General features: G+C 41.8%; 1 protein-coding gene, 1 long non-coding RNA gene, 1 other non-coding gene and 1 pseudogene across 6 annotated transcripts in view; 3 read left to right on the plus strand and 1 right to left on the minus strand.

Moving 5' to 3' along the window:
- Positions 1–226: 226 nt before the first annotated feature.
- The window catches only part of LOC148110152 (uncharacterized), a 124,755-nt gene continuing 98,662 nt past the window's right edge, over positions 227–26,319 (plus strand). For all 4 annotated transcript variants that reach the window (XR_015724622.1, XR_015724619.1, XR_015724620.1 and 1 more), the window contains exons 1-2: positions 227–386; positions 17,514–17,618. This is a non-coding gene — a long non-coding RNA (uncharacterized LOC148110152). The remainder of the gene's footprint in view (positions 387–17,513; positions 17,619–26,319) is intronic.
- LOC148110153 (large ribosomal subunit protein uL16-like) lies at positions 4,301–5,029 on the plus strand (annotated as a pseudogene).
- Positions 4,397–4,530, plus strand: LOC123790631 (small nucleolar RNA SNORA70). The gene has a single exon (XR_006779156.1). It is a non-coding gene; the product is annotated as a small nucleolar RNA SNORA70 (small nucleolar RNA).
- On the minus strand, positions 20,001–21,135 carry LOC123790475 (olfactory receptor 1D2-like). Its single transcript, XM_045794951.2, has one exon. The coding sequence runs from the start codon at positions 21,017–21,019 to the stop codon at positions 20,078–20,080; it is 942 nt and encodes a 313-aa protein (XP_045650907.1). The 5' UTR covers positions 21,020–21,135; the 3' UTR covers positions 20,001–20,077.

Here is a 26,319-nt window from a genome sequence, read left to right on the forward strand (position 1 = left end):
GGGCGGACAGCAGCCTGGGGTCGCGACTCCTTCCCGGGCGATGCCTGGGCCGACTTCAAGTCCCTGAGCCGCCCGCTCGGGCAGCAAACCACCGGCGTCCCGCGCAGGTCCGGAGAGGCGGGACGGGAGGCGGGGGAGGACGCCCGCAATGCCTCTGGTGATTGTAGTCCACGAGAGAACCAAGCATTCTGGGAACTGTAGTTCCCCGCGCCAGCCTACGAGGCGGGTCCCGGGCTCGCCTGTCAAGCGCCCGGCTCCCACTTCCGGGCTCGCGGTCGCACCCCTTGGGCTACTAGGCGCGTGGCTCCAGGTTCCTCAGGAAGGAAATGGAGGTTTGCTGAGGGCCGTGTGTCTTGTAGCTGTGCATCTGCATAAATAATACGAAGGCAAGTAGACAACCGTCGAGAACAAACCTATTTCCCTTTCAGTGATTCAAAGTGTACCGAGCACCTGCTGTGTTCCAAACGCCATTGTAAGTGGTTGGAAGTATGTCAGTCAACAAAACAAAGTTAATTACTTTCGGTAACTTTTTTTTTTTCGGTCATGGGGCGGTAGAGAGCAGACAATAAGCCATGAATATAATCATACAGAATTTAGAAGGTAAGTTATGGGAAAAAGTGAACGAGCAGTTTCGGAAGTATTTAGGGTAGATATGGAGGCAGTTTGTAGCAAGGAATGGGGTCCCCACTAACACGGATACCCCACCCTCGTGTTAATATAGCAGGAAACGAACTCTTGCTAAGATAGAGTAAGTATCCTTCCACGAATTTTTGTTCAAGTATTTTGGCTATAATGAGCTCACATGAATAATCATCATCATGCCAACTTGTAAATACAAATGCTGAGATTTTTATTGGTTTCATTGAATCTGCAAATTGGGAAAGTTGATAGCTTCACCATACTGATTCTCATCCATTACCACGGTATTGTCACCGTACACAAAGCGTCTGCCCCTTGCGGGGCATCAGGCAATTAGCTAAGTCTCTTGGTTGGAGCAAAAAGTTTTTATTACTTGCTTCAAGTGAGGAGACGGGGAGGTTAATTGTCAAATCATTGTCTTCCCATGCGGTTAGTGCAGGAAGCTCTTATTCAGTGTGCTAGGGGGCAGGGAGCTGGATACATCTGGGAACTTACACATATTTTGTTAGGCACTTTGGTTCAACTGCAAATACCTAGCTTGTCGGTAGCTTGTTAACACGCTAGTGCATACATTGTATGTTAAAAAAAAAAAAAAAAAGGCCCCAAGCCTTGCCCGCAGAAGATCTCAGTATTATAATAAGCTAAAGGTAACTTTAGGGCAACTCAGGGCTTCTGCACTGGTCCGCATCTCCGAACTGGCTCATGCAATGGCCTATGGTTGGCCATGTGTCTCCTTGGTGGGAGCTGCTTGTTCTGCAAAACAGATACATACTTTCCCTGCTTTTGTCCCTTCCCCCCTTCCCCTTTGCAGATAGCTTTCAGCCCTCTGATCTGAGTAACTCCATGGTGCCCTAGCTAAAAGTGTATCTCTGTTTATTTAGGTCTAATAACTCTTCACATATTTTCTCCATAGCATTATTGCATATTTTTGAGTTTAATTTTAGATATTTCATATTTTAAAGCTATTGTAAATGGTATCTTTTAAAAATTTTTATTTGTAAAGTATTGGTTTCGTATATAGCTGGCTGCCTAAAGTCTCTTACAAATTCCAATAATGAATTTGTTGCTTTGGATTTTTTATATAACACATGAGGGGCGCCTGGGTGGCAGTCGCTTAAGGGTCTGCCTTTGCCCCAGGGTCATGCTGGGGGGGGGGGGGAGTCTGCTTCTCCCTCTGCCCCCCTCAACCCCCCCTTCTCTTGCTGTCTCTGCCACTATCTTTGTCTCTCAAATAAATAAATAAAATCTTTAAATACATATATATAATATATGAATGACAATTTTGCTTCTCTTTTAAAAAATATTTTTTCTTTTCTATAATCACCATATTGAGTGGTCTATGATTTCTAGGCAAAGTGGAAGGAGGTCAGCAAAATGACAGGGTAAAAACTCCAAGCCTTCAATCCTCTTTGGAAACATCAACAAAACAAAAAGGAAAACAAAACAAAACAAAACCAGAAAACCTATTAGGAACTACCCAAAATAAGCTTAGAAAAGCTCTGGAAAACAGTAAAAAGATCTACAGCAACTAAACACTCAAAGTAAAAACTGCATTTGAAATTGTGGAAAGTTTTGTGGCATTTGTAACTTTGTGCTCGCCCCTTCCCTTTCCCCAGGGCACATTCTAGTCTGGAGAAGAGGCAGTGTAGTTCCCAATTCCTTCTATCTGGAAGAGAACAGAGCAGCCTTTATTTGTAAAGTTTAGCCTGTTTGGGGGCTGCCAGAAGTACTGGGCTTCGTCTTGCCTCACTCAGATCTCAAGTAGGGAGAAACAGCCGGCATTGCTCATGAAAATTGTATCATCTAAGGCCCCCAGGAGAGGCTTGGGGTGAGACTCTTGGAGAAATCAGGACATTTAAAAGCAGCTGAAAAAGCAACATGAGGCCCAACTGAGATACATGTTCAGAAAAGAACAAAGAGATTGTAAGTTTTCACCCCTATCTGATCCCTGGGCTGAAAGCAAGCCCGCTAATTAGTGAAGAACTGTTACAGCTCAGAACTAGTCTGCAAAGGCTGGGAGAGATGACTAGTTTTAGTTTTTTTCTTTTTTCTTTTTTTTAAAGACTATGTTTTTGGAGCAATTTTAGGTTCACAGCAAAATTGAAGAAAGTACAGAATTGAGATTTCCTATATACCTGCTGCCCCAACACACACATAGCCTCCCCAGTGATCAATATCACTCATCAGCAGTGGTGTATTTGTTACAAAGGTTGAACCTACATTGATGCGTCACAATTACCCACATTCCATAGTTTACTTGAGGGATCACTCTTGGTGCTATGTATTCTATAGGTTTGGACAAATATATAATGAGTAACATGTGTTGGCCAGTACAGGACAGTTTCACTGCCCTAGAATCCCCCGTGCTCGGCCTGTCCCCTAAGCCCTGACAACCATACGTGTCTTTACTGCCTCCATAGTTTGGCCTTTTTCAGAATGGCATGCAGTTGAAATCATACAGCATAGCGATTTTCAGACCGACTTCCTTCACTTAGTAATATGCATTTAAGTTTCCTTCCTGTCCTTTCATGCCTTGATAGCTCATTTCTTTTTAGTGCTGAATAATGCTCATTGGATGGACCACAGTTTATCCATTCACTTCCTGAAGGACATCTAGGTGGCTTCCAAGTTTTGGCAATTATGAATAAAGCTTCTACAAACGTTCCATGTGCAGGTTTTTGTGTGGACATAAGTCTTAAACTCTTTTGAGCATGGTTGCTGGAATGTATGCTAAGGGGATGTTTACTTTTGTCAGAAACTGCCAAACTGCCTTCCAAAGTGCTGTACCATTTTGCATTCCCGTCAGCAACCGATGAGTGTTTCCGTTCCTCCACATCCTCGCCAGCATTTGCTGCTGTTGGCCTTCTGGATTTTGGACATTCTACTAGGCACACAGAGGCATCTCATTGTTTCAATTTGTGTATTTCTTTGAGGACATATAATGTGAAGGATCTTTGTATGTGTTTTTTTGCCATCTGTAGATCTTCCTTAATGTGTCTATTAAGGTCTTTGGCTCTTTTTTTAATCCAGTTCTTTGTTTTCTTACTATTGAGTTTGCAGAGTTCTTCGAATATTTTGGATATTTTATATTTTCAGATATATTCTTTTGCAAATATTTTCTTCCAGTCTGTGGCTGGTCTTCTCATTTTCTTGACAGTGTGTGTGTTACAGAGCAGAAGTTTTAAGTTTTTTTTTTTTTTTTTAAAGATTTATTTATTTATTTATTTAACAGAGACAGCCAGCGAGAGAGGGAACACAGCAGGGGGAGTGGGAGAGGAAGAAGCAGGCTCATAGTGGAGGAGCCTGATGTGGGGCTCGATCCCGTAACGCCGGGATCACGCCCTGAGCCGAAGGCAGGCGCTTAACCGCTGTGCCACCCAGGCGCCCCCAGAAGTTTTAGGTTTTAATCAAGTCCAGCTTATCAATTATTTTTTTCCTCAATCATGCTTTTGATATTGTATCTAAAAAGTCATCACCAGGGGCACCTGGGTGACTCAGTTGTTAAGCATCGGCCTTCGGCTCAGGGCGGGATCCCAGGGTCCTGGGATCAAGCCCCGCATCGGGCTCCCTGCTCTGTTGGGAGCCTGCTTCTTCCTCTCCCACTCCCTCTGCTTGTCTTCCCTCTCTCTCTGGCTATCTCTCTCTCTGTCAAATAAATAAAATCTGAAAAATAAATAAATAAAAATAAAAAGTCATCACCATACTCAAGGCCATCGACTTTTCTCCTATGTTATCTTTTTAAAAATTAATTAATTATCTGCAGCCAATTAAGCCGACTGTGCTCTTTCTCCATGGGAGCCCAGTGTGCCATGGCTGCAAACAGTAGGCTCCTTGGTAGTATATGCAGTCTGTTGATTGTATGGGTTGCCCTAAGGGACCCTGGAGACAGCCCTTTCCAGTGGACATTGAGGTCTAACCTCATGCTATCTCCAATCTAGGCTGCAGACAGGTATTGGGGTGCCTTTGGAAAGCCCCAGGGCACAGTAGCCAGGGTCCACATTGGCCAAGTCATCGTGTCCATCCGTACCAAGCTGTAGAACAAGGAGCATGTGCTTGAGGCCCCACGCAGGGCCAAGTTTAAGTTCCCTGGCCACCAGAATATCGACGTCTCCAAGAAGTGGGGCTTTACTAAGTTTAATGTGGACGAATTTGAAGACATGGTGGCTGAAAAGCAGCTTATCCCAGATGGCTGTGGGGTCAAATACATCCCTAATCATGACCCCTTGGACAAATGGAAGGGTCTGCACTCATGACATCCTTGGCACTGCCCCCTCCCTATTCATGCCCACCAATAAATCCTACTTCCTATCCCCCCAAAATAAATAATTAATTAATTAGAATATTTTATTTTTTTTTAGTAATCTCTACCCCCATTGTCGTGGGGCCCAAACTCAAAACCCTGAGATCAAAAGTCACATGCTCCACTGACTGAGCCAGCCAGGCGCCCTTCTCCTATGTTATCTTTTAAAAGTTTTCTCATTGTGTGTTTTACATTTAACCCTATGAAATTCATCTTGAGTTGATTCTTGTGAAGGGTGTAAGGTCTGTGCCTAGATTCATCCTTTTGCACGTGGCTGCCCAAATGTTGTAGCACCGTTTGCTAAAGAGACTGTCATCGCTCCATTGTCTTGCCCTTGCTCCATGTTAAAGATCGGTTGGCTGTATTTGGGTGGGTCTGCTTCTGGAATCTCTCTTCTGTTCCATTGATCTATTTGTCTGTTCTTTTACCAACACCATATTATCTTGATCGTTGTAGTAAGTCTTGAAGTTAGGTAACATCATTGCTCCAACTTGGTTCCTCTTCATTATTTTGTTGGCTCTTCTGGGTCTTTCACTTCTCCATATAAACTTTAGAATCAGTTTGTCAATTCCCACAAAATAATTTGATTGGGATTTTTATTGAATCTATAGACTAATTTGGGAAGAGCTGACATTTTGATGATATTGAGTATCCCTCCCCACGAACATGGAATATTTTCCCATTTATTTCATACTCCCTTGATTTTGTTCATTTTGTTCAGAGTTTTAGAGTTTTCTTCATATAGATCTTGTACATATTTTGTTAGATTCATAGCTAAATATTTCATTTTGGTGGTATTTAATGTACATGATACTGTGTTTTTAATCTCAAATTCCACTTGTTGATTGCTGGTATAGAGGAAATTGATTGCTGGTATAGAGGAATTTCTTTGTCAGTTCTTTTGGGTTTTCTATATAGATTATCATGTCGTTGTTGGAGGAGGTCATCGAGAGGACATGGCCACTGGTTGACTCGTGAGCTGGACCCCAGCAATAGGAGGCGCCTTACCCCTTCCCCTGCCCTTGGAATGTACATTTTGCCTGCTCTTTCTATACTAGCAGGCATTTTCAGTACCTAGCCTTGGGAGAGTAATGTGTTGTTGAGACTCTCTGGACTCGATATGTGACTGAACCCTGTTAAGGCCTATATGTAAGATTCTGGCAGGTGGATACAGAGATCTGCTAGTCTTATGGCTGCCCAAGACACCCTAGTATGTAAGTTACCTTGCTTCTTAAAACTGCCAGCTACCAATCTGGAGTGGTCTGTTCTCTTCTGTCTCTCCTTGCCCTTCATGTAAGGGGTTTCATACTTCACCTGGGGAACTCCTGAGGTTGTGAATCAACCCTCATCTGTGAACAGTTTTACTCCTTCCCAATCTATATTTTATTTTTTTATTTTAATTTTTTAATTTCCTTTTAATTTTTTGTTTTTATTTTATTTCCTTTTCCTGCCTTTTGTATTAACCATCACTTCCAATACAATGTTGAAAAGCAGCAATGAGAAGAGACATCTTGGTCTTGATCCTGGGAAAGCTTTGAGTTTCTCACCATTAAATGAATTATAAAGAATTTATAGATACTCTTTATTAAAATGAGGAAGTCTTCTCCTTTTACTAGTTTGGGGATAGTTTTTATCATGAATGAGTATTAGATTTTGTCAGATGCATTTCCTGCATCTATTGATACGCTCATGTGATTTTACTTTAGACTGTTGATATGATGGGTTACGTTAATTGATTTTCAGATGTTGAACTAGCCTTGCATATCTGGGATGAATCCCACTTGGTTGTGGTATATAATTCTTTTCATACATTTTTGGATTTGATTTGCTGCATTTTGTTGAGGTTTTTTATTTACCCTCATGAGAAATATTGGTCTGTAGTTTGTTTTCTTATATTTTGTTTGTGGGTTTTTGGTATTGTGGTAATGGTGTCTTCATAGAATGAATTTGGAAGTATATCCTCTGCTTCTATATTCTGACAGAGATCGTACAGAATTGGTATAATTTCCTCCTTCACTGTGTGGTAGAACCCATCTGGGCCTGGTGCTTTCCATTCCAGAAACTTCTTAATTATTGATCAATGTCTTTAATCCATACGGACCTATTCAGATTGTTTCTTCTTGCATGAGTTTTAGTTGATTGTAACTTTCAAGGAATTGGTTGATTTCATCTAGGTTATCAATCTAGTTTGCATAGAGTTGTTTATAATCTTCCTTTATTATACTTTCATTATATAAATAAAAGTTTTGTAATGATGTCTCTTCTTTCATATCCCCTGTTAGAAATCCATGTCCAATCCTTTTTTTCTTAATTAGACTGGCTGGAGGCTTTTTGATATTGTTGATCTTTTCAAAGAAACAGGTATTGGTCTTGTTGATTTTTGCTATTGATTTCCTGTTTTCAACTTCATTCTAATTTTTATTCTTTTCTTCTGCTTACTTTGGACTTAAGTTTTTTTTAAAGATTTTATTTATTTATCTGTCAGAGAGAGAGAGAGAGCACAAGCAGGGGGAGCAGCAGGCAGAAGGAGAGGGAGAAGCAGGCCTCCCGTCAAGCAAGGAACCCAATGTGGAACTCGATCCCAGGACTCTGGGATTGTGACCCGAGCTGAAGGCAGATGCTTAACCGACTGAGCCACCTGGGCCCCTGGACTTAATTTTTATTCTAAGTTTTATTCCAACTTATTCTAAGTTTTATTCTAACTTTTATTCAACTTCATTCTAATTTTTATTCTTTTTTTCTGCTTGCTTTGAACTTAATTTGCCCTTCTATTTCTAGTTTCCTAAGGTGAAAGCTTGGATTAGTAATTTGGATCTTTCTTCTTTTTTTAATGTATATATTCAATGCTATAAATTTCTGTTTAAGCACTGCTTTTACTACACTCAACAGATTTTGATAAGTTATGTATTTATCTTCATTTAGTTCAAAATATATAAAAATTTCTCTTAAGATTTCTTTGACCTATGTGATATTTAGACGTTTATTGTTTAATCACCAAGACTTTTGGGATTTTCTTGCTATCTTTCCGTAATTGAGTCCTAGTTTAATTCCATTGTGAGTCTTGGAAAAGCAACTATTGTTTGACTGTTATTATTTTAAATTTGTGAAGATGTGTTTTATGGCCCAGAATGTGGTCTGTCTTGAGGAATATTCCATATGACCTTGAGAAGAATGTGTATTTGTTGTTGGATGACGTATTCTATAGATGTCCATCATATTTACGTGGTTGATGGTGTTATTCAGTTCAATTACATCCTTACTGGCTTTCTGTCTGTTGGATCTATCAGTTCCTGACAGAGGGGTATTGAAGTTTCCAGTTATAATAGTTGATTCTTCTATTTCTCCTTACAGTTCTGTCAGTTTTTCCTCATGAAATTCGATGATTCATTGTTAGGCACATACACCTTAAAGATTATTACGTCTTCCTGCAGACTGACCCCTTTATCATTATGTAATTCCCTTCTTTATCCCTGATAACTTTCCTTGCTTTAACACTTGTTCTTTCTGAAATTAATATAGTTACCCCAACTTTCTTTGATTAGTGTTAGCATAGTCGATTTTCTCCGTTTATTTTTATTCTGTATGTGTCTTTATATTTAAAATGGATATCTTATAGAAAACCTATAGCCGAATCATATTTTTTGATCCATCTGACAAGCTGTCTTTCCATTGGTGCATTTAAACCACTGATATTCAAAGTGATTATTGATATATTGAATTAACATTACCATGTTTGTTACTGTTTTCTATTTGTTGTGTTTGTTCTCTGTTCCTATATTTGTTTTCCATTCTCTTTTTTGCCTTTGAGGTTTTGTTTGAGCGTTTCATATAATTCCTTTTACTCTCCTTTCATAGCACATACACTTCTTTTTATTACTTTCTTAAGTGGTTGCCCTAGAGTTTGCAATACATTTATAACTAATGTAAGTCTACTTTCAAGTAACACTATACCACTTCATGGGTTTTGTGAGTCCCTTATAATAGCCAAATAATCCTAATCCTGCCTTCTTGTGTCATGTGTTATTGCTGTATTCATTTCACTTGTACACAAGCATATATGTGTGTGTGTGTGTGTGTGTGTGTGTGTATGTGTGTGTGTATATGAAATACAGAAGCGTATATAATCAAAGACATTGTTGCTATTATTTTGAACAACCTGTTATCTCTTAGATCAGTTAAAAATAAGAAAGATAAAAGTTTTAATTTTACCTTTGCTTAAACCTTTGATGCTCTTCCTTTCTTTATGAAGATCTGAGTTTCTGACCTATATTATTTTCCTTCTCTCTAAAGTTCTTTCAACATTTCTTGCCAGGCAGGTATACTAGCAACAAGTTCCCTTAATTGTTCTTTGTCTGATAAAGTCTTTATGTCTCCTTCACTTTCACATATAAAGAAACAAGAAATAATTTTGCAGGGTATAGAATTCTAGGTTAGTGGTGTTTTTTCCCTGAATACATTAGCATTTCACTCCACTCTCTTCTTGCTTACGTGGTTTCTGAAGAGATGTTGGATGCACGGTGGCCTCATCAATGGTGGGTACAGTAGTAGTCTTTTTATCTTTGTTCCTCTATAGTTAGGTGTCTTTCCCTCTATCTTCGTTCAGAATATTTTCTTATCTTTGATTTTCTGTAATTTAAAAATGATACGACTAGGTTTTTTTAGAATTCATCCTGTTTGGTGCTCTCCGAACTTCTGGGATCTGCAATTTGGTGTCTGACATTAATTTGGGAAAATTCTCAGTTATTATTGTTTCAAATCTTCTGTTCCTTTCTTCTCCTTCTGGTATTCCTATTACTTATATGTATATGACACCTTGTATAGTTGTCCCACAGTCCCTGGATATTGTTTTTTCAGTCTTTTTTTTTTTCTTTTCAATTTTGGAGGTTTCTACTGAGATATCCTCAAATTCAGAGATTCTTTTCTCAGCTATGTTCAGTCTCCTAGTAAGTCCATCAAGAACATTCTTCATATCTGTTACAGTGTTTTCGATCTCTAGCATTTTGTTGTTGTTCTTTCTTGGGCTTTTGGTCTCACGCCTTACATTGCCCATCCGTTCTTTCATGCTGTCTACTTTATCCATTAGCACCCTTAGCATATTAATCATAGTTGTTTTAAATTCCCAGTCTTAAAATTCCAGCTTCCCTGCCTATGTCTGCTTCTGATGCTTGCTCTCTCTCTTCAAAATGTGTTTTCTCCCTTTTGGCATGCATCGTATTTTTTTCTTGATAGCTGGAGATGAACTGGACAAAAGGAATTGCTGTAAATGGGCCTTTAGTAATGTGGTGGTGAGGTGTGCGTGGCAGGAAAGTTTTCTATAGTTCTATGATGAGGTGTCCATCTTTTACTAAGCCTGTGCCTCCTGACTGAAATTTACAAGTGTTTAAAGTCTTTTTTCCTAACTCCTTCAGTGGGTTGGGTGGTGAGGGTGCGCCAGAGTTGGGTACTTCTTCCCACATGGAAGGGTAGGACTGAGTTGAGTTGACTATTTCCCTTCCCCCAGAACATTTAGGCTTTGAGAATACTCCAGCAGTTTAAGCTCTGGTTAACTAGTTTCTTCTGAGGGTAGGCCTTGTTAAGAACAGAATGCTATCTTGTATTTCAAGATGGTTCCTTTTCCTCTCTCCTTCCTGGAAACATGAGGAGAGTCTCCTCCAGTATTTACTGAGGATACCTCATTGAGCTCCTGAAAATAAATCTCCACAAAATTTTGGCACCCCTCTTATGATGAGGTCCCCTGGAGGTTTTGTTTTTTTTTTTTTAAAGATTTTATTTATTTATTTGACAGAGATAGAGACAGCCAGCGAGAGAGGGAACACAAGCAGGGGGAGTGGGAGAGGAAGAAGCAGGCCCATAGCAGAGGAGCCTGATGTGGGGCTCGATCCCACAACGCCGGGATCACGCCCTGAGCTGAAGGCAGACGCTTAACCGCTGTGCCACCCAGGAGCCCCTGGAGTTTTTAACCCTTGGAGTTGTTCATACCTGCAGTAGTTGTCAATTATTGGTGGGTTTTCCTGCCCTGGAACTTGTTCCTGAAGCAGTTTCTGCTGGTGGATCTCTGCTCCAATAAGTTATTTTCTGTAATCACCTGTTGGTCTCTCCAGTCTTGGGGGTAATGGTTTGCCCTGTGTTCTCACCTGTCTTGTAGATCCTAGAAGAATTGTTGATTTTCCAGTCTGTTCAGCTTTGTACTTGTTGTTAAGATGTAATGGTAACTTCCAAGCTCTTTTCATGCAGATCCAGAAACTATGTCCATGTGACTTTTTCAAGTGCCCAGTTTTCAAAGGCAACAACAAAATCACAAAACACGTAAAGAAACAAGAAAATATGGCCCATTCAAAGGAAGAATATAAATCGGCAGTGTTATGGGACTGAATGTGTCTCCTTCCCCATTCATATATGAATTCAAATCCCCAATATGAAGGTGTTGGAGGTGCAGTCTTCGGGCAATAATTAAGTTTAAATGAGGCCATGAGAGTGGAACTCCCATGATGGGACTGGTATCCTTACAAGAAGAGGAAGAGATATCAGAGCTTTCTCTCCATCATATGAGGATACAGCAAGAAGGTAATATTTGCAAGCCACAGAGAGGGCCCTTACCAGTAATTGAATCTTCTGGAACATTGAATTTGGACTTCCCAGGCTCTACAACCTTGAGAAATACATGTTTGTTGTTTAAGCCACCCAGTCTGTGGTATTTTGTTATAACCACCTGACCAGACTAAGGCTGCAGAAACTGTTCTTGGAGAAACACAGACATCAGACAGGCAAAAACTTTTTTAAAAATTGTCTTAAATATGCTCAAAGAGCTAAAGGAAAATATGGACAAGGAACTAAAGGAAATAAGGAAAATGATATAGGGAAAAAATGATAAAATAAAAAAAAGATAGTAATTATAAAAAGGAACCAAACAAATTATGGAGCTTGAAAACAAAGTAACTGAATTGAAACTGCTGTAGAGGGATTCAACCCCAGATTTCAGCAAGCAGAAGAGTTAGCAAATATGAAGATAGAGCATTGAGATTATTAGCTAGTAGGTCAGTATATTCATTGTGGGAATCTCAGAAGGAAAAGAGAGAAAGAGGCAGATTATTTGAAGAAATAATGGCTGAAAACTTCCCAAATTTGGTTAAAGACACGAATTTGCAAATTCATGGAACTCTGCGAACTCCATGTAGGACAAACTCACAGAGATCTGAATTGAGATACATTATAATTAAACTACCGAAAGCCAAGGATAAAGAGAAAATTTGGGGAGGCAGCAAGAAAGGAGGGATGATTCATCAAATACAAGAAATTTGTGATAGGTTTATCAACTAATTTCTCAGTAGAAATTTTGGAGTCCAGAGGGCAAGGATAAGATATTTAAAATGCTGAAAGAAAAAAAACCCTGTCAACTGAGATTTTCATATGCAGAAAACAGTCCTTCAAAAATGAAAGAGAAATTAAGATATTCCCAGATAGGGGCACCTGAATGGCTCAGTCAGTTAAGCATCTGCCTTCAGCCCAGGTGATGATCCCAGGGTCCTGGGATCAAGCTCTGCATTGGGCTCCTTGCTCAGTGGGAGGCCTGTTTCTCCCTCTGCCTCTGCCTCCCTCTCCCTCTGCCTGCCGCTCCCCCTGCTGGTGTGCACTCTCTCTCTCTCTGTCAAATAAATAAATAAAATCTTAAAAAAAAAAATATTCCCAGATAAAAGCTCTACAAGAAGAGCTGTGCTAACAGGGAAATTGATAGCTATAAACGCTTACATTAAAAAGGAAGAAAAGGGGGCACCTGGGTGGCTCAGTCAGTTGTGTCTGACTCGATTTTGGCTCAGGTCATGATATCAGGGTTGTGAGATTGAACCCTGCATGAGGCTCTGTTATGGGCATGGAGCCTGCTTAAGATTCTCTCTATCCCACTCCCCCCGCCCTCCACTCGCGAGCTTGCGCTCTCTAAAAATATTAAAAATTAAAAAATTTTAAAAATAAAAATAAAAAAGAACAACATGGAAGAAGAAAGATCTTAAAACAACAACCTTATATTTTAAGGAAAGGAGAACAATTTACACCCAAAGCTAGCAGAAGAAAAGAGAAGAAATAATGAAGATGAGGTTGGGCATAAATAAAATAGAGAATAGACAGTAGAGAATATCAATGTAGCCAAAAATTTTTTCTTTGAAAAGAGCAATACAATTGAATAATCTTTAGTTAGATTGACAAAGAAAGAAGACTCAAATACTAAAATTAGAAATGAAAATGGGGGAAAAAAGTAAAAAAAAATGGGGACATTACTACTGATTTTACTAATAAGGATTATAATACAATACTGTAAACAATTGTTGACCAATAAATTGGATAACCTAATGAACATGACTAATCCCTAGAAAGATAACACATACCAAGACTGAATCATAAAGAAATCAATCTTAACAGACTTGTAATAAGGCGATTAAATCAGTAACTAAAACTTCCTGACAAAAATCCTGGGCCAAATGGCTTCACCAGTGAATATAACCAACAGTTAAAAAGAATTAACTCCAATCCTTCCCAAAGCCTTTTAAAAAATGAAAAGGATGGGCACCTGGGTGGCTCAGTCTTTAAGCGTCTGCCTTCGGCTCAGGGCGTGATCCTGGCATTCTGGGATCGAGCCCCACATCAGGCTCCTCTGCTGGGAGCCTGCTTCTTCCTCTCCCACTCCCCCTGCTTGTGTTCCCTCTCTCGCTGGCTGTCTCTCTCTCTCTCAAATAAATAAATAAAATATTTTTTAAAAAATGAAAAGGATGGAGTACTTCCAAGCTCATTTTATAAGGCTAGCACTGCCTTGATAGCAAAACCAAAAATAGTATAAGAAAACTATAGACCAATATTCCTTATGAGAATAGATGCAAAACCTCAGTAAAATAATGGACCAAATTCAGCAGCATATTGAAAGGATTAGACACCATAGCCAAACAGTATTAATTTCAGGATGGTTCATCATATGAAAATCAATAAATGTAAAAAACCACATGGTTATCACAGTTGATAAAGAAAATGCATTTTACAAAGTTCAACACCCTTTCATAATAGGGAAAAAAAGTGAACAAAGTAGGAATAGAAAATGTTATTAATGAAATGAAATCTATGAAAAAACCCATAGATAATATCATGCTCAATGGTGGAAAACTGAAAGCTTTTCTCCTATGATCAGGAACAAGACAAAGATGCCCATTTTTGCCAATTTTATTCAATATAGTACTGGAAGTCCTAGCCAGAGCAATTAAGCAAGAAAAAGAAATAAACAACATCCAAATTGAAAAGGAAGAAGTAAAATTTTCTTTGTCCACGGATGAGACAATCTTCTATATAGAAAGCCCTAAGGATTCCACTAAAACTGTTAGAACTAATAAAAATTCAGCAATGCGGCAGGATAGAAAGTCAGCATGTAAAGATCGATTTAGTTTCTATATACTAACAATGAACAATCCAAAAACAAAATTAAAAGCTCAACTTACAATATCATCGAAAAAATAAAATACTTAGAAACAAACTTTTCCGGGAAGGTGGAAGAATTGTACATGGAAAAGTGTAAAGCATTGGTGAAGGTAACTAGACAAGATATGAATAAATGTAAAGGCATCTCATGTGTGGACAGAAGACTTAATATAGTTAAGATATCAACACTACCCAAAGTGATTTACAGATTCAGTGCAATTCAATCAACATCCAATGACTGCTTTTTTTTTTTTTTCCTCAGAAATAGAAGAGTCCATCCTAAAATTCATATCAAGGGACCTGAAATAGCCAAAATGTCTTCAAAAAGAACACAATGGCAGGCTCATACTTTCTGATTTAAAAACTTACTGCAAAGCTACAGTAATCCAAATGGTGTTTTAGTGGCATAAAGACAGTGGTGTAGTACAATGGAATAGAGAGTCCAGACATAAACCCTCATATATATGGTCAAATGATTTTCTGCAGCTGTGTCAAGATCAATGGAGAAAGGACAATGTTTTCATCAGATGGTGCTGAGACTGTAAATATCCATATACAAAAGAATGAGGTGGGACCCTTACCTCACACCATATATAAAAGTTAATCAAAATGGATCGAAGATCTAAACCTAAGAGCTAGAATTATAAAGCTATTAGAGTAAAATAAAGAGGAAAAGCTTCACAACATTGGACTAGGCAGTGATTTCCTGGATGTGACACCAAAGCACAGGTAGTGGGAAAAAAATAAATTGGACTTATTCAAAATTAAGCTTTTGTGCTCCCAAGGATACTGTTGAGAGAACAAAAAGGTTTTATTCAATCATTCTGTGGGTTCACAAAATGGGAGAAAATATTTAAAATGACATATCTGATAAGGGATTAATATCCAGAATATATAAAAACTCTACAACCCAACAACAACAAACAAACATCCCACTTCAGAAATTCCAGAGGACTTGAGTAGACATTTCTCCAGAGAAGGTGTACAAATGCCTAATGAGCACATGAAAAGATGATCAACGTCACCAATCATTAGGCAAATTTCAATCAAAACTACAGGGAGATGAGCACTGGGTGTTGTACGTAAGTGATGAATCACTGAATTCTACCCCAGAAAGAAAAAAAAATCTGATTCTTTTTGCAATCACCTCTTAGTCATCAGTGCTTCCCATTTTAAGTTCATTGTTGAGAATTTCTGGCAATAAATAAAATTCTCAGAGAAGGAAAAAAAAAGTAGTTTCAGTGTCCGTCACAGTGCCTGGCACATGGTCAGTGCTCAGTTAACATCTGTTGAATGAATATTGAATATACACATGAATTAATTTGGCATTGGTTTTAGCTTGATGCCAAACCACTTTCTAGGGATTATTGTCACTGCTCCGACCAGAACTACCTCTTTTTATAGTCTGAATTTGGTCAGATGTTGTAAGCTGTATTCATCACTTAAAAGGAAAAATATATGACATTCTTTTGGGCAAAAGCAAAACAAAACAAAAACCCAAAATGCTAAAAACAAAACAAAACAAAAAACAACCCAAAACCATAGTGAGATACTACTGTAACCAGAGGGCAGGAATGCAAGAGCATCTGGCTCTGGGGGGTCCCAGACAGACCAGGTTCAGCCACTGGCCACTGACAAAGTCCAATGGCAGAGGGACAAGCGGTGGTGAAACAGGGAAGGAATTTATTGCAGTGAGGCTGAAACTGGAAGAGAGAGTTCTAGTGTCTCTGTGTCTATCTACAGAATGCTGAAAATATTTTTAGGTTTATACAAGGAAAATGTGGGACAAAGGTCAGTGGGTACAGTCAGGTGGGCAGTAAAGGTCACATTGAACTTTATCTTGGGGTCTATACGTGGGGTCTTGCTGGCTCAGGGCAGTCCTTATTGCTTGAGGGGGTAGTCTTGCTCCCATCAGAGGATGCCTCGGCTGCAGGGTCTTTGGCCAGAGGTAAGAGATAAGATGGAGAGAAGAACTTAATCAATTGGAAAGTTTGAGGTCGAAATGGAGGTGGTGGAAGACCTCTTTTACTACTTCACACCCATTCAAATGACTACCACAAAAAGAAAAGGACACAGCAAGTGTTAGCCAGTATGGGGAGAAATTGGAGCCCGTGTGTGCTGCTGGTGGGAGTATAAAATGGTGCAGCCACTGTGGAAAAGTTTAGGGGTTCCCCCCAAATTAAGCAGAATTATCAGATGGTCCAGCAATTTCACTTCTCGGTATGTACTCCAAAGAATTGAAAGTAGGGGCTAGAAAAGATACCGGAGTTCATAGCAGCATTATTCACAATAGCCAAAAGGTAGAGACAATTCAGACATCCACCAATAGATGAATGGATAGACAAAATATGGGATACACGTACAACAGAATATGATTCTGCCTTGAAAAGAATGGAATTTTGATACATGCCATAATGTGGATGAACCTGAGACGTCATGCTCTGTGAAATTAACCAGACACAAAAGGATGAATATTGTATGATTCCCCTTATATGAGGTTCCTAGAATAATCAAATGATAGAGACAAAGTAGAATTGTGATTACTAGGCGCAGGGCTAAGGGGCCAACAGAATTATTTTTTTTAAAGCTTTTTTTTTTAAACCACATTTATTTTAAAGAGAGAGAGAACGAATGGGGGAAGGAGAAGAGGGAGAGGGACAAGCAGATGCAGGGCTTGATCTCACAACCCTGAGATCATGACCTGAGCTGAAATCAAAAGTCCAACACTCAACTGACTGAGCCCCCCAGGCGCCCCAGGATTATCTTTTAATGAGCACAGTTTCAGTTTGTAACATTTTGCAAACATTTCATTTTTAAATGTTTATGTCATTAGATCAATTCCTTTCTTTCATGCTTTCAGATTTGGTGACATGCTTAAAATGGCCTTCCCTGAAGATCTTCACTTATACTGTATTCCAGGACTTCTATGGTTTTACTTCTTACTCTTCAGTTTTCAGTCCATGCAGAATTTTGTTATGAGATAAAAATAAATGCTTTTTACTTAAATTTAGATTGCCAATTTTCATAAGAATCTTTGTTAAATAATCTCTTTTTCCCTCTGCTAATTAGAATTGTCATCTTCGTCATAAAGTAAATTTTTACATTCTGGCCTGCTTTCCAGATGATTCTGCACCATAAGCACGCACCACCTGTACGTGGACAGCTGCAGACTACCGCCTCTCTCTGGGACGTCCCTGAAGGACAGTGGTGAAAAGAAATCTTTCCAGTGAGCAGAACTTCTATACTCGTCATGAGTATTTCCTTCTTATTTTATTACTAATATGTTTGTATATATACACGTATATTAAGGAAATATCTGGGTTCTCTTAATTCCCTTATTCTCTTATCATGTAACATAGGATTACTGACTTTGTGTCAATTTTGATTAATTTTTCATCATCGTATTTAAGCTGTGGGATATCGAGAGGAAACACCACTGGGGGAGTTTACCTCATTTTCTGGGGAAGGGATTGGTGGCATTTTGCCTTGTAAGAAGGATACTTGTATCGTGTGAAGATGTTATTGTTAAGCAAAAAGAAAGGGAATTTAAAGGTTTGGAAGACTCTCAGCCTATCTATATTGAAACAGACGAGAAAGCCTGTTCCGTGCGAGAACACTAGGTGTGGCCAAGTTTTGAAAGAAGTATGGATCAGCTCTCTCAACAGAGGCCAAGACTATGGAAGATGACCGTGTTTTCTTATTACTGTTGCTGTCCTCCGCCATTTTGTGTGTGTGTGTGTCGGGGGGTGGGTGTGATAACCTTCTGTCATGAAACTTGCACATGTTCTTCCTTGTCATTCATCTTTTCACTTCTGTGGTGGGCTTTTATTCTATTAATTTTTCTGTAAAGAAGTCTCATGCAGTCGGGTCACTCAATAATTTGTATGTTGAGCCTAGAAGCATGTTCTAGGTCTTGGCCTTTTATAACCTATCTGTTGTGGAGGCATCTGGGCGGCTCAGCCAGTTAAGCAACGGACTCTTGATTTTGGCTCAGGTCATGATCTCCTGGTCTGGGATCCAGCAGTTAGGGCTCCCTGCTCCGTGTAGAGTCTGCTTGTCCCTCACCCTCACCCCGCTTACACACACACTCTCTCTCCCTCTCAATGTCTCGCTCTCTCAAATAAATAAATATAATCTTAAAAAAAAAACCTAATCTGTTAACACTGGATTCTAAAAGCTTTATTGGCCTATTTGTTTAAAATACTTCGTGTTTTATTTTAACATACATGTATATCAATATAATATTGTGCAAAGTTTGAACAATATGAACTTTCTCCTGTTTAAAAATAAAACTGGTGGTTAGTTTCCCAGCAAAAATGGGTATAACAGAGTAGAGAATTGCAATCTGTGACAAGCAAGCTATGGCAAAATTATAGGCGAGTCCGGGGAACAAAGGAGTCCCCCTTATACAGAAAAGGGGGAGTTGGAAGGGACTGTTGTAAACAAAAAGTCCATTGGGTTAAACTGGGAGTTGGAAATATGGTGGCTTCTCCTTGGCTGAGCTGTGACAGTCTCTCATTGGCTGGGCTGTTGCTAGGGGAGGAGGAAAACCTTTCTTCCTCCTGCTGGCTGTAAAGTAGTAGCTAAAGTAGTAGGGGCTGCAATTGACCACGAGTGTAGGGTGTGAGAGCTTCCCCTGCTGGCCTCCTGACTCCCATTTTTTTAAAGTGGGCTCCATGCCCAGAGCGCAGCCCAGTGTGGGGCTTGAACTCACAACACCAAAATTAAGATCTGAGTCTGACACTTAACCGACTGAGCCACTTAGACGCACCACCCCCACTCCATTTTAAATGAGGTTTCATTTTATAAATTTATATACTTCCAATATTAATTTTCCACAATGCAAAAAACATTCAAGATGAAATATGAACCAAGTCCTTGGGAAAAAGTAAAGTCTCACAATAAGTGAATACCGCAAACTCTCTTTTTACTCATACTGCTGTGCGCCGCACAGGAGGTCCTCACCCTGATGTGTAGGAGAATTGTGGGATCCTTCTGCTAATATCATAGCCTCCGCACTGTGGGAGCATATCAGGTATTCCTCCCGACACACAGTCCCAGTCCAGAGGGGATTAATGTATAAAACACAGGTTTATTTTCCTGAAATAATTATGTGGCTTCATATCTATTAGATGTGGCAAAATAAGTTTTGAGTGTCATTGCACACCTGCCCATTGTCTGTCCATTATTCATCCCCTCTTCCTTTTTAAGAGAACTACTTAGTGGAGGTGGTGGCATGTTTAAGCTTAACCAGAACAACAGCAACAGCAAAAAATAACAGCTACATTTCCCAGCCTGCCTTGCAATTAGGGGGAGACCGTTGAGAAATGAACAGAAGCAGCTGTGTGGAGCTTCTGAGAGAGCCCTTGCAAGTGGCAAGTCTTTTGGCTCTGCTGTCTTCATCCTGCCTGCCTGGGACAGGAAGAGATGGATGGAGCCCCAGCAGCTATCTCAGAAGCATGAGGATGATAGCACTACTCTAGAGATGATGGAGGGGAGAGCTGGAAGGAGCCCGAGTTTCTCAGAGATAGAATACATTTAAAAATCCTCTAATTTGAGGCTTCTTCTTCTCAGAAAATAGTCTGTTAGGGTGTGGAAGTGGGGGTGGTTGAGGCGGTGGCGGAATTGTGTTTCATTTCCTGACAACCTGGACCTCTCCGGATATCAGCCCGGCACTCGTCACCGCTAAGAGGATTTGGAGCCCCTGCCGAAGAGTCTTCTTACAGCCTTCTTCATGTCCTGGTTCCTCAGGCTGTAGATGAAGGGGTTTAGCATGGGGGTCACCACCGTGTACATGATGGTTGCTACTGTGTCCTGGGCTGAGAAGGAGTTGGGGGGTCGTATGTATACCCCCAGGACAGTTCCATAGAACAGGGTGACCACAGACAGATGGGAACCGCATGTGGAAAATGCCTTGCGCCTTCCTGGGGCGGAGGGGATCCGGAGGACGGCTGCAGCTATGCGGACGTAGGAGACCACAATGAGCGCACAGGGGGCCACAAACAGGACCACGGCGCCCAGGAACACGCGCTGATTGATGCGCGTGTCTGAGCAGGCAATCTTCATCAGCAGGTAGGCGTCACAGTAGAAGTGTGAGATCCCCCCGGCGGAGGAGCAGAAGGTCAGTCTGTTCATGAGGAGTGTGTGGAGTAGGGAGATGAGGCCTGCGCTCGTCCACATGAGTGCCATCAGTCCCCTACAGAGCTGGGGGGTGATGATGGTGTGGTACTGCAGGGGCTTGCAGATGGCCACGTAACGGTCCAGTGCCATGGCCGCCAGCAGCAAGGTGTCCAGGTTGGCAAAGGAGATGAGGAAGTACATCTGGGTCAAGCAGTGGGGGTAAGAGATAGTCCACGTTCCTGCTACGTGGCTGACCAACAGCTTGGGGATCAGGTTGGTGGTGAAGCAGATGTCCACAAAGGAGAGATTGGTAAGGAAGAAGTACATGGGGGTGTGCAGGCGGGGATCGGAGCCGATGACCAGGATGATGAGTGTGTTCCCGGCCACGGTGACCAGGTATGTACACAGGAAGAGCCAAAAGAGGACTTGCCGCTGCTCGGGGTCACTGGTGATGCCAAGCAGGAGGAACTCGCTGACTCCGGTCCCGTTCTCCTTCCCCCTGGACATCCCACTGTGGCTCGGGGAGGTGACAGGCTGCACACAGGAGGGGGACAGCACAATCCCAGCAGAGCCTGGTCTTGCTGTATGTGAAAAATCAGATCAAAGGTCATTTGTGATCAGGTACACAAACAGTTTTGTACATAGAGTAATTGCTGCTTTTTAATCAAGTGCATATTGCGTGCTAAGGACTTTACGTGCACGATCTCTCTTAATACCCACAAAATAGGCGCTTTTATGATTCCTGCTTTTCAGATGAAATAGCTGAGACTCCGAGTATGTAGTTTGCTCAAGACCACGTGGGTTGGAAGTGGCATAGGGGACTGTGAACCCTCAGTCTGAACCCAGAGCCTTTGCCTCCCCCATCCCACTACAGAGGACCCTCCTCGTTCCTCTGGTGCTGTGTACTGAGGGCAGTGACATTGAATCTTTGACCTCGAGTCCTGCCCTGGTTCTTGCCTACTTCTCTGACTGCACGTTCTGCCAGCCGCATGGGACTGCATGCCCTTCCTGCCTCGGAACAGGGCCTTTGCATGTGCTATTCTTGGCCTGGCACTGCTCTCCACCCGGACCTTCACATGGCTGATTTGTATCTCTGTGGGAGGTTGTGTCATTTGTTAACTAGTTTATGGTGGGTTTTCTCCATGAGATCGTGCCTCCCTGAGAACAGGGTTGTGTCCACGCCTGTTGTGTCCATTCTCTGCCATGTGCCCAGTGCTCAGGACAATCCACAGCACATGGTCAGTGCTCAGCACAGTTGTCAAATAGGAGAATGAACTCTCACAAATGTAGCCCACACAAAAATCAACTGTAGAAAATATGTGGACACCATGCTGAATGAGAAATGTTTTGTTGTGACTAATGAATGCATTTAGCAAAGAAAATCGTGGCTTATAGCATAAATTGCAGGTGTTTCTTTCTTTCTTCCTTTTTTTTTTGTTTAAGCTTATATTTATTTAGAGAGAGAGCAGGCAAGGGAGAAGCAGACTCCCCAGCGGAGCAGGGAGCCCAACACTGGGCTTGAACCCAGGACCCTGGGATCATGACCTGAGCTTAAGGCAGATGCTTAACCGACTGAGCCACCCAGGCATTCCCACAGGTGTTTCTAAGTGAGCAGAGTGAAAGACAGGCAGGGTCAAGTCATAGGCAAGCGCAAGGTCCCGTGCCAACAGGAATTTCCTCAGCTATATGATCGAGGAGGAATTGTGTATCTGGTCCATGTGATCCAGGACTTATGACCACTGTAGACCAGAGGAGCAAACCAGACACTGCCTGCATCTGTATTTACTTGGTTTAGACCCTTAGTGGTCTACAAGATATTTCCTATTTGCTGACATTTTAAAAATCAAGGATTACTGAGCTTGGGTGGCTCAGTCGGTTAAGCATCTGCCTTCGGCTCAGGTCATGATCCCAGGGTCCTGGGATCGAGTCCTGCATCAGGCTCCCTGCTCAGTGGGGAGCCTGCTTCTCCCTCTCTCCCAAATAAATGAATAAATAAATAAATCTTTGAAAAAATCAAGGATTTCATATAAAATCTGGATTCTTCCTCTTCTTGAAAAATCAGCCAACCTGGAGACATTGGATTCTCTTTCTTGGCCGGCAGCAATCAGCTGGGGAAAGAGACCAGCTAACACTCGCCGAACACTGCTTGTGCTTAGGGCTATACACAGATGCCTCTGGTATCCCTCAGAGCCCTCCTCCGCAGTCATTTCATAAGTGTCCCTGTTCCACGTGAGGCAGGGGATGCACAGCAGAGCTAAGTGACGCCCCCGGAGTGACAGAGCTAGGGGTCTTCCTCTCCAGGCTTCTCTGTGTTAGCTGCTTTTTACCACCACGGTTGTCCCCTGTTCTGACCCCTGGAATCACTTGGGAAAAGTCTACTCACTTTCCATATGCCATTCTCTCTAGAATCTTCTAGAAGCTATCATTTCTCGAGATTGCCTTACTCCCAGGCAGTGTAAATTCTGAAGGATTTTTGAAAGCTGGGATGAAGAATTTGCACAAAGTTCAGTTGGTTATGGAAATCTGATTTTTGGTGCAGAGTTGTTCGTGTCTACAGAATTTTAAACAGAAAACCAAATGAAGTACCTATCATTGTCAGCGTTTTACCCCGTCCTTGTCCTGTTCCTCCTGGTCCTCTACTTCACACTTCATGTAGTAGATAAGTCAGAGTAATTTATTTACCCGTTGGCTTTGAATGATTTCTTTACCAAAATCTTAACATTAGATATGATTTCTCAAGACTAATTTTGGCCTCATTATGACCAATTTTAAGGATGTGGCTAAATTTTTTTGTAATAGAAATTTCTGGCAACGACTGGATCACCAGGTAGTTCTTTGGTCCCATCATGTTCTATAGGGAATTTGTGTTATAATCATGCTTTGTATTGTGGGATTTGATCTGTACCATGGAGTCTTATGGGACATCTGCAGCTACTTTCATATAACTTGAAATAAAGCAAAATGGCAGAAAGGGATGAAATGAGGAGACTTTCATCTGTCTGCTCATGCCATCATCAGTCAGGTGCCTGTGGATCACTCATCGTGTCCCTGTGGGGCCACCAGAGAAGGGAACAGACCCTATATTCTGAGAACACTGCTGCCATCCAGAAAGCACTTACTAAACTCTAAAATTGATATGTTGAAAGCCAATGGGGAGTAGAATTGAGATGTTTTGGGAACTCATGGTGCAGTGGAAGGGAAAATGGTGCCTGGTCTTTGGGGGAGAACACTGGGAAATGTAAGACAATAAAGACAGCCTTTTCAATATTTTTCTTTTAAATTCCACATTGCCTAGTGTTTGGTTCAGAAGCCTTAAATGGAAACATCAAAAATCTATTCTGTTTGTGTAGGACTTTGCACCATGCGGACCTATATCCCATTCTCTAGAATTCTCTACTCTCACTGGGCAAGACAGGTGACACTGATGCTTTGGTTCACCTTTCGTTTTGAAGTGGATTTAATTGCTTGTTCTCAGTTTCCTCCTCTGCACAACGGGGACGGCCTGTGAGGATGAGGGAGAGGGTGACTGAAAGTGCCTGGCACAGTCCTTCCATGTCATGTGGAAGTCAGTGGGTGGCGGCTCCGGATCGAGCTGCTACACCCTTTCCTCAGAACCAGATCAGATGTCCTGCAGAATGCTGACAGATGGAAACCCAGAAGCCAGACCCTCCGCGCACTTAAAGGAGCTGTTAGATGAAAGGTCGTGTGCACCACATGTGAATCTGCTACCGTCACATCCAGGGTGTCTGTGTCTGAGCTTCTCCTCCGTTCCAGCTTCCGCCGGTCTCACCTGGCTGCCTGTGCTCATCTTAATTCCTTCCCTAGATTGCAGCTCTGGCCTTCACTTCTCTCCTCTGGGACTGGCGGCAGACTCCATGACAGCCCCGCCTGGAGCAGAGCAAGGGCAGCAGGGCTGTGGCAGGTGGATGGATTGATGCAGCTTCCCACCTACAAGAGAAACTTGCCTGGAGCACCTCTGGAAGTGATAGCGCTCCCACCATGTGCTCCCCCTCAGTGGTGGGCACCTGCTCCTTCCCAGAGCAGCCAGCTTCTCTTTGAACCCTTTGGTTAAAAATTTCTATAAATTAGGAATTTAGGGTGATCCCGAGGTCTTTTTTTTTTTTTAAAGATTTTATTTATTTATTCGACAGAGATAGAGACAGCCAGTGAGAGAGGGAACACAAGCAGGGGGAGTGGGAGAGGAAGAAGCAGGCTCACAGCGGAGGAGCCTGATATGGGGCTTGATCCCATAACGCTGGGATCATGCCCTGAGCCGAAGGCAGACGCTTAACCGCTATGCCACCCGGGCACCCCTGATCCCGAGGTCTTATTTGTGGGACTGGGGCGTGACGATCATGCCATTGTGCAGAAGGTGAGGTCCTGGTTTGGGAATGTGGGACCCGCAGTTGCCTGAGCGAGTTTGGACATAAAGCCACTGTATGACTTACTGGTGTGACTAAATTTTGCACTTTGTAGTTTCTAATGGGGTTAATTGATAGCATTCTCAGGCCATGATTTGACAATATCTAAAAGAGTTATGTTGATTCAGGGGTGCCTGGGTGGCTCAGTTGGTTAAGTATCCACCTCTTAATTTCAGCTCAGATCATGATCTTGGGGTTGTAGGATAGAGCCCCGTGTTGGGCTCTGCACTCAGCAGGGAGTCTTCTTGTTTCTCTCCCTCTGCTCCTCCCCCTGCTTGCTCTATTTCAAATAAATAAATAAAATCTTTAAAAAAAAGAGTTATGTTCATTCAAGTGTATAAAGACTTGCCCTCTACGTGACCTGACTTACCTTTCTGTAGCCCTCTGAAGTAGGTGGGTCAGACGGCAAGGGTGATCACCCCATGGATAATTAGAGCCAAAGATGAGCAAGGCTGGGAAGTATGCTTGTGGATTTACGGGTAGCAACCTACCCAAATCTCACTGCTCTGGGGCGTGGGGACAATACCTGGGGTCCGGAGCAGCATGGTTTGTTCTCTTACCCTCTGGGCTGGAACACTGTCCCTTCTATAGTGTGTAGGGATTTTATGGTTCCCACCAAAGTGAACGCCCAAAGCTCCTGATTATAGGCAATCCACAGGGAATTTGTCCCTGTTCTGCAGATCACAAACAAATCACCTCTCCTAGGGGCTAAAGTGGAAAGAAAGAGGATTGCATTCATATTGTAGGTCAGGGACGTAAGAGCATTTCCTGTTGGGACTCTTCCAGGTTACCTCAAGCCCCAGCTGGAGTGTGGGCCTCCATAGATGCACATTCCCTGAAGAGGGCTGGCCACGTCCTCCCTCAGTACTCTCCGCCCTATTTTGCCTTCATCAAAGGACTGAAAGAGAGTTGACAGATCTAGGTCCTAATCTGGAGCAGACCCATCTTATCCATTGATTATTCTGACTATATATTTGAGAGGTTGGTTAGAATAGCACAAGATGTTGGAGAACCATCCGCGTTGTGATGGGGTGGGAAATGCCAGAAAACAGAGTTCAGGCAATAGCCTGTGTCATGGTGCTTCTGAGTGTCTGGGGATTAAGGTTCCTAATCTTCATGTTGTCTTTGGGGTGGTGGGATGGTTGGGTGCTGGGTATGATCTTGGCAGTCATCCTGATGATATCTGTGATTGTGCTGAGGGAGGTACCAGGGTCCATACCAGAGCAGAGCCCGGGACTCTGTGTCCCACATCTTTCCAGCCTCACCCGTGCCAGTTGTAAATTGATGTTCTTGGTCTAATTGCCAACATTCCATCTCTGTATTTATTGGACAACTGGTGTATGATAGGGACTGTTCCAGGTTCTACAGGAGAGAGAAGTGGAAGGG

Source organism: Ursus americanus, chromosome 5 (genome assembly GCF_024610735.1).
Source record: "Ursus americanus isolate L20-20 chromosome 5, mUrsAme1.1.p, whole genome shotgun sequence".
Classification (NCBI taxonomy): domain Eukaryota; kingdom Metazoa; phylum Chordata; class Mammalia; order Carnivora; family Ursidae; genus Ursus; species Ursus americanus.

Excerpts from the sequence above, each read along its gene's own strand:
- LOC123790475 (XM_045794951.2), bottom strand. The coding sequence starts at position 21,019 with ATGTCCAGGGGGAAGGAGAACGGGACCGGAGTCAGCGAGTTCCTCCTG.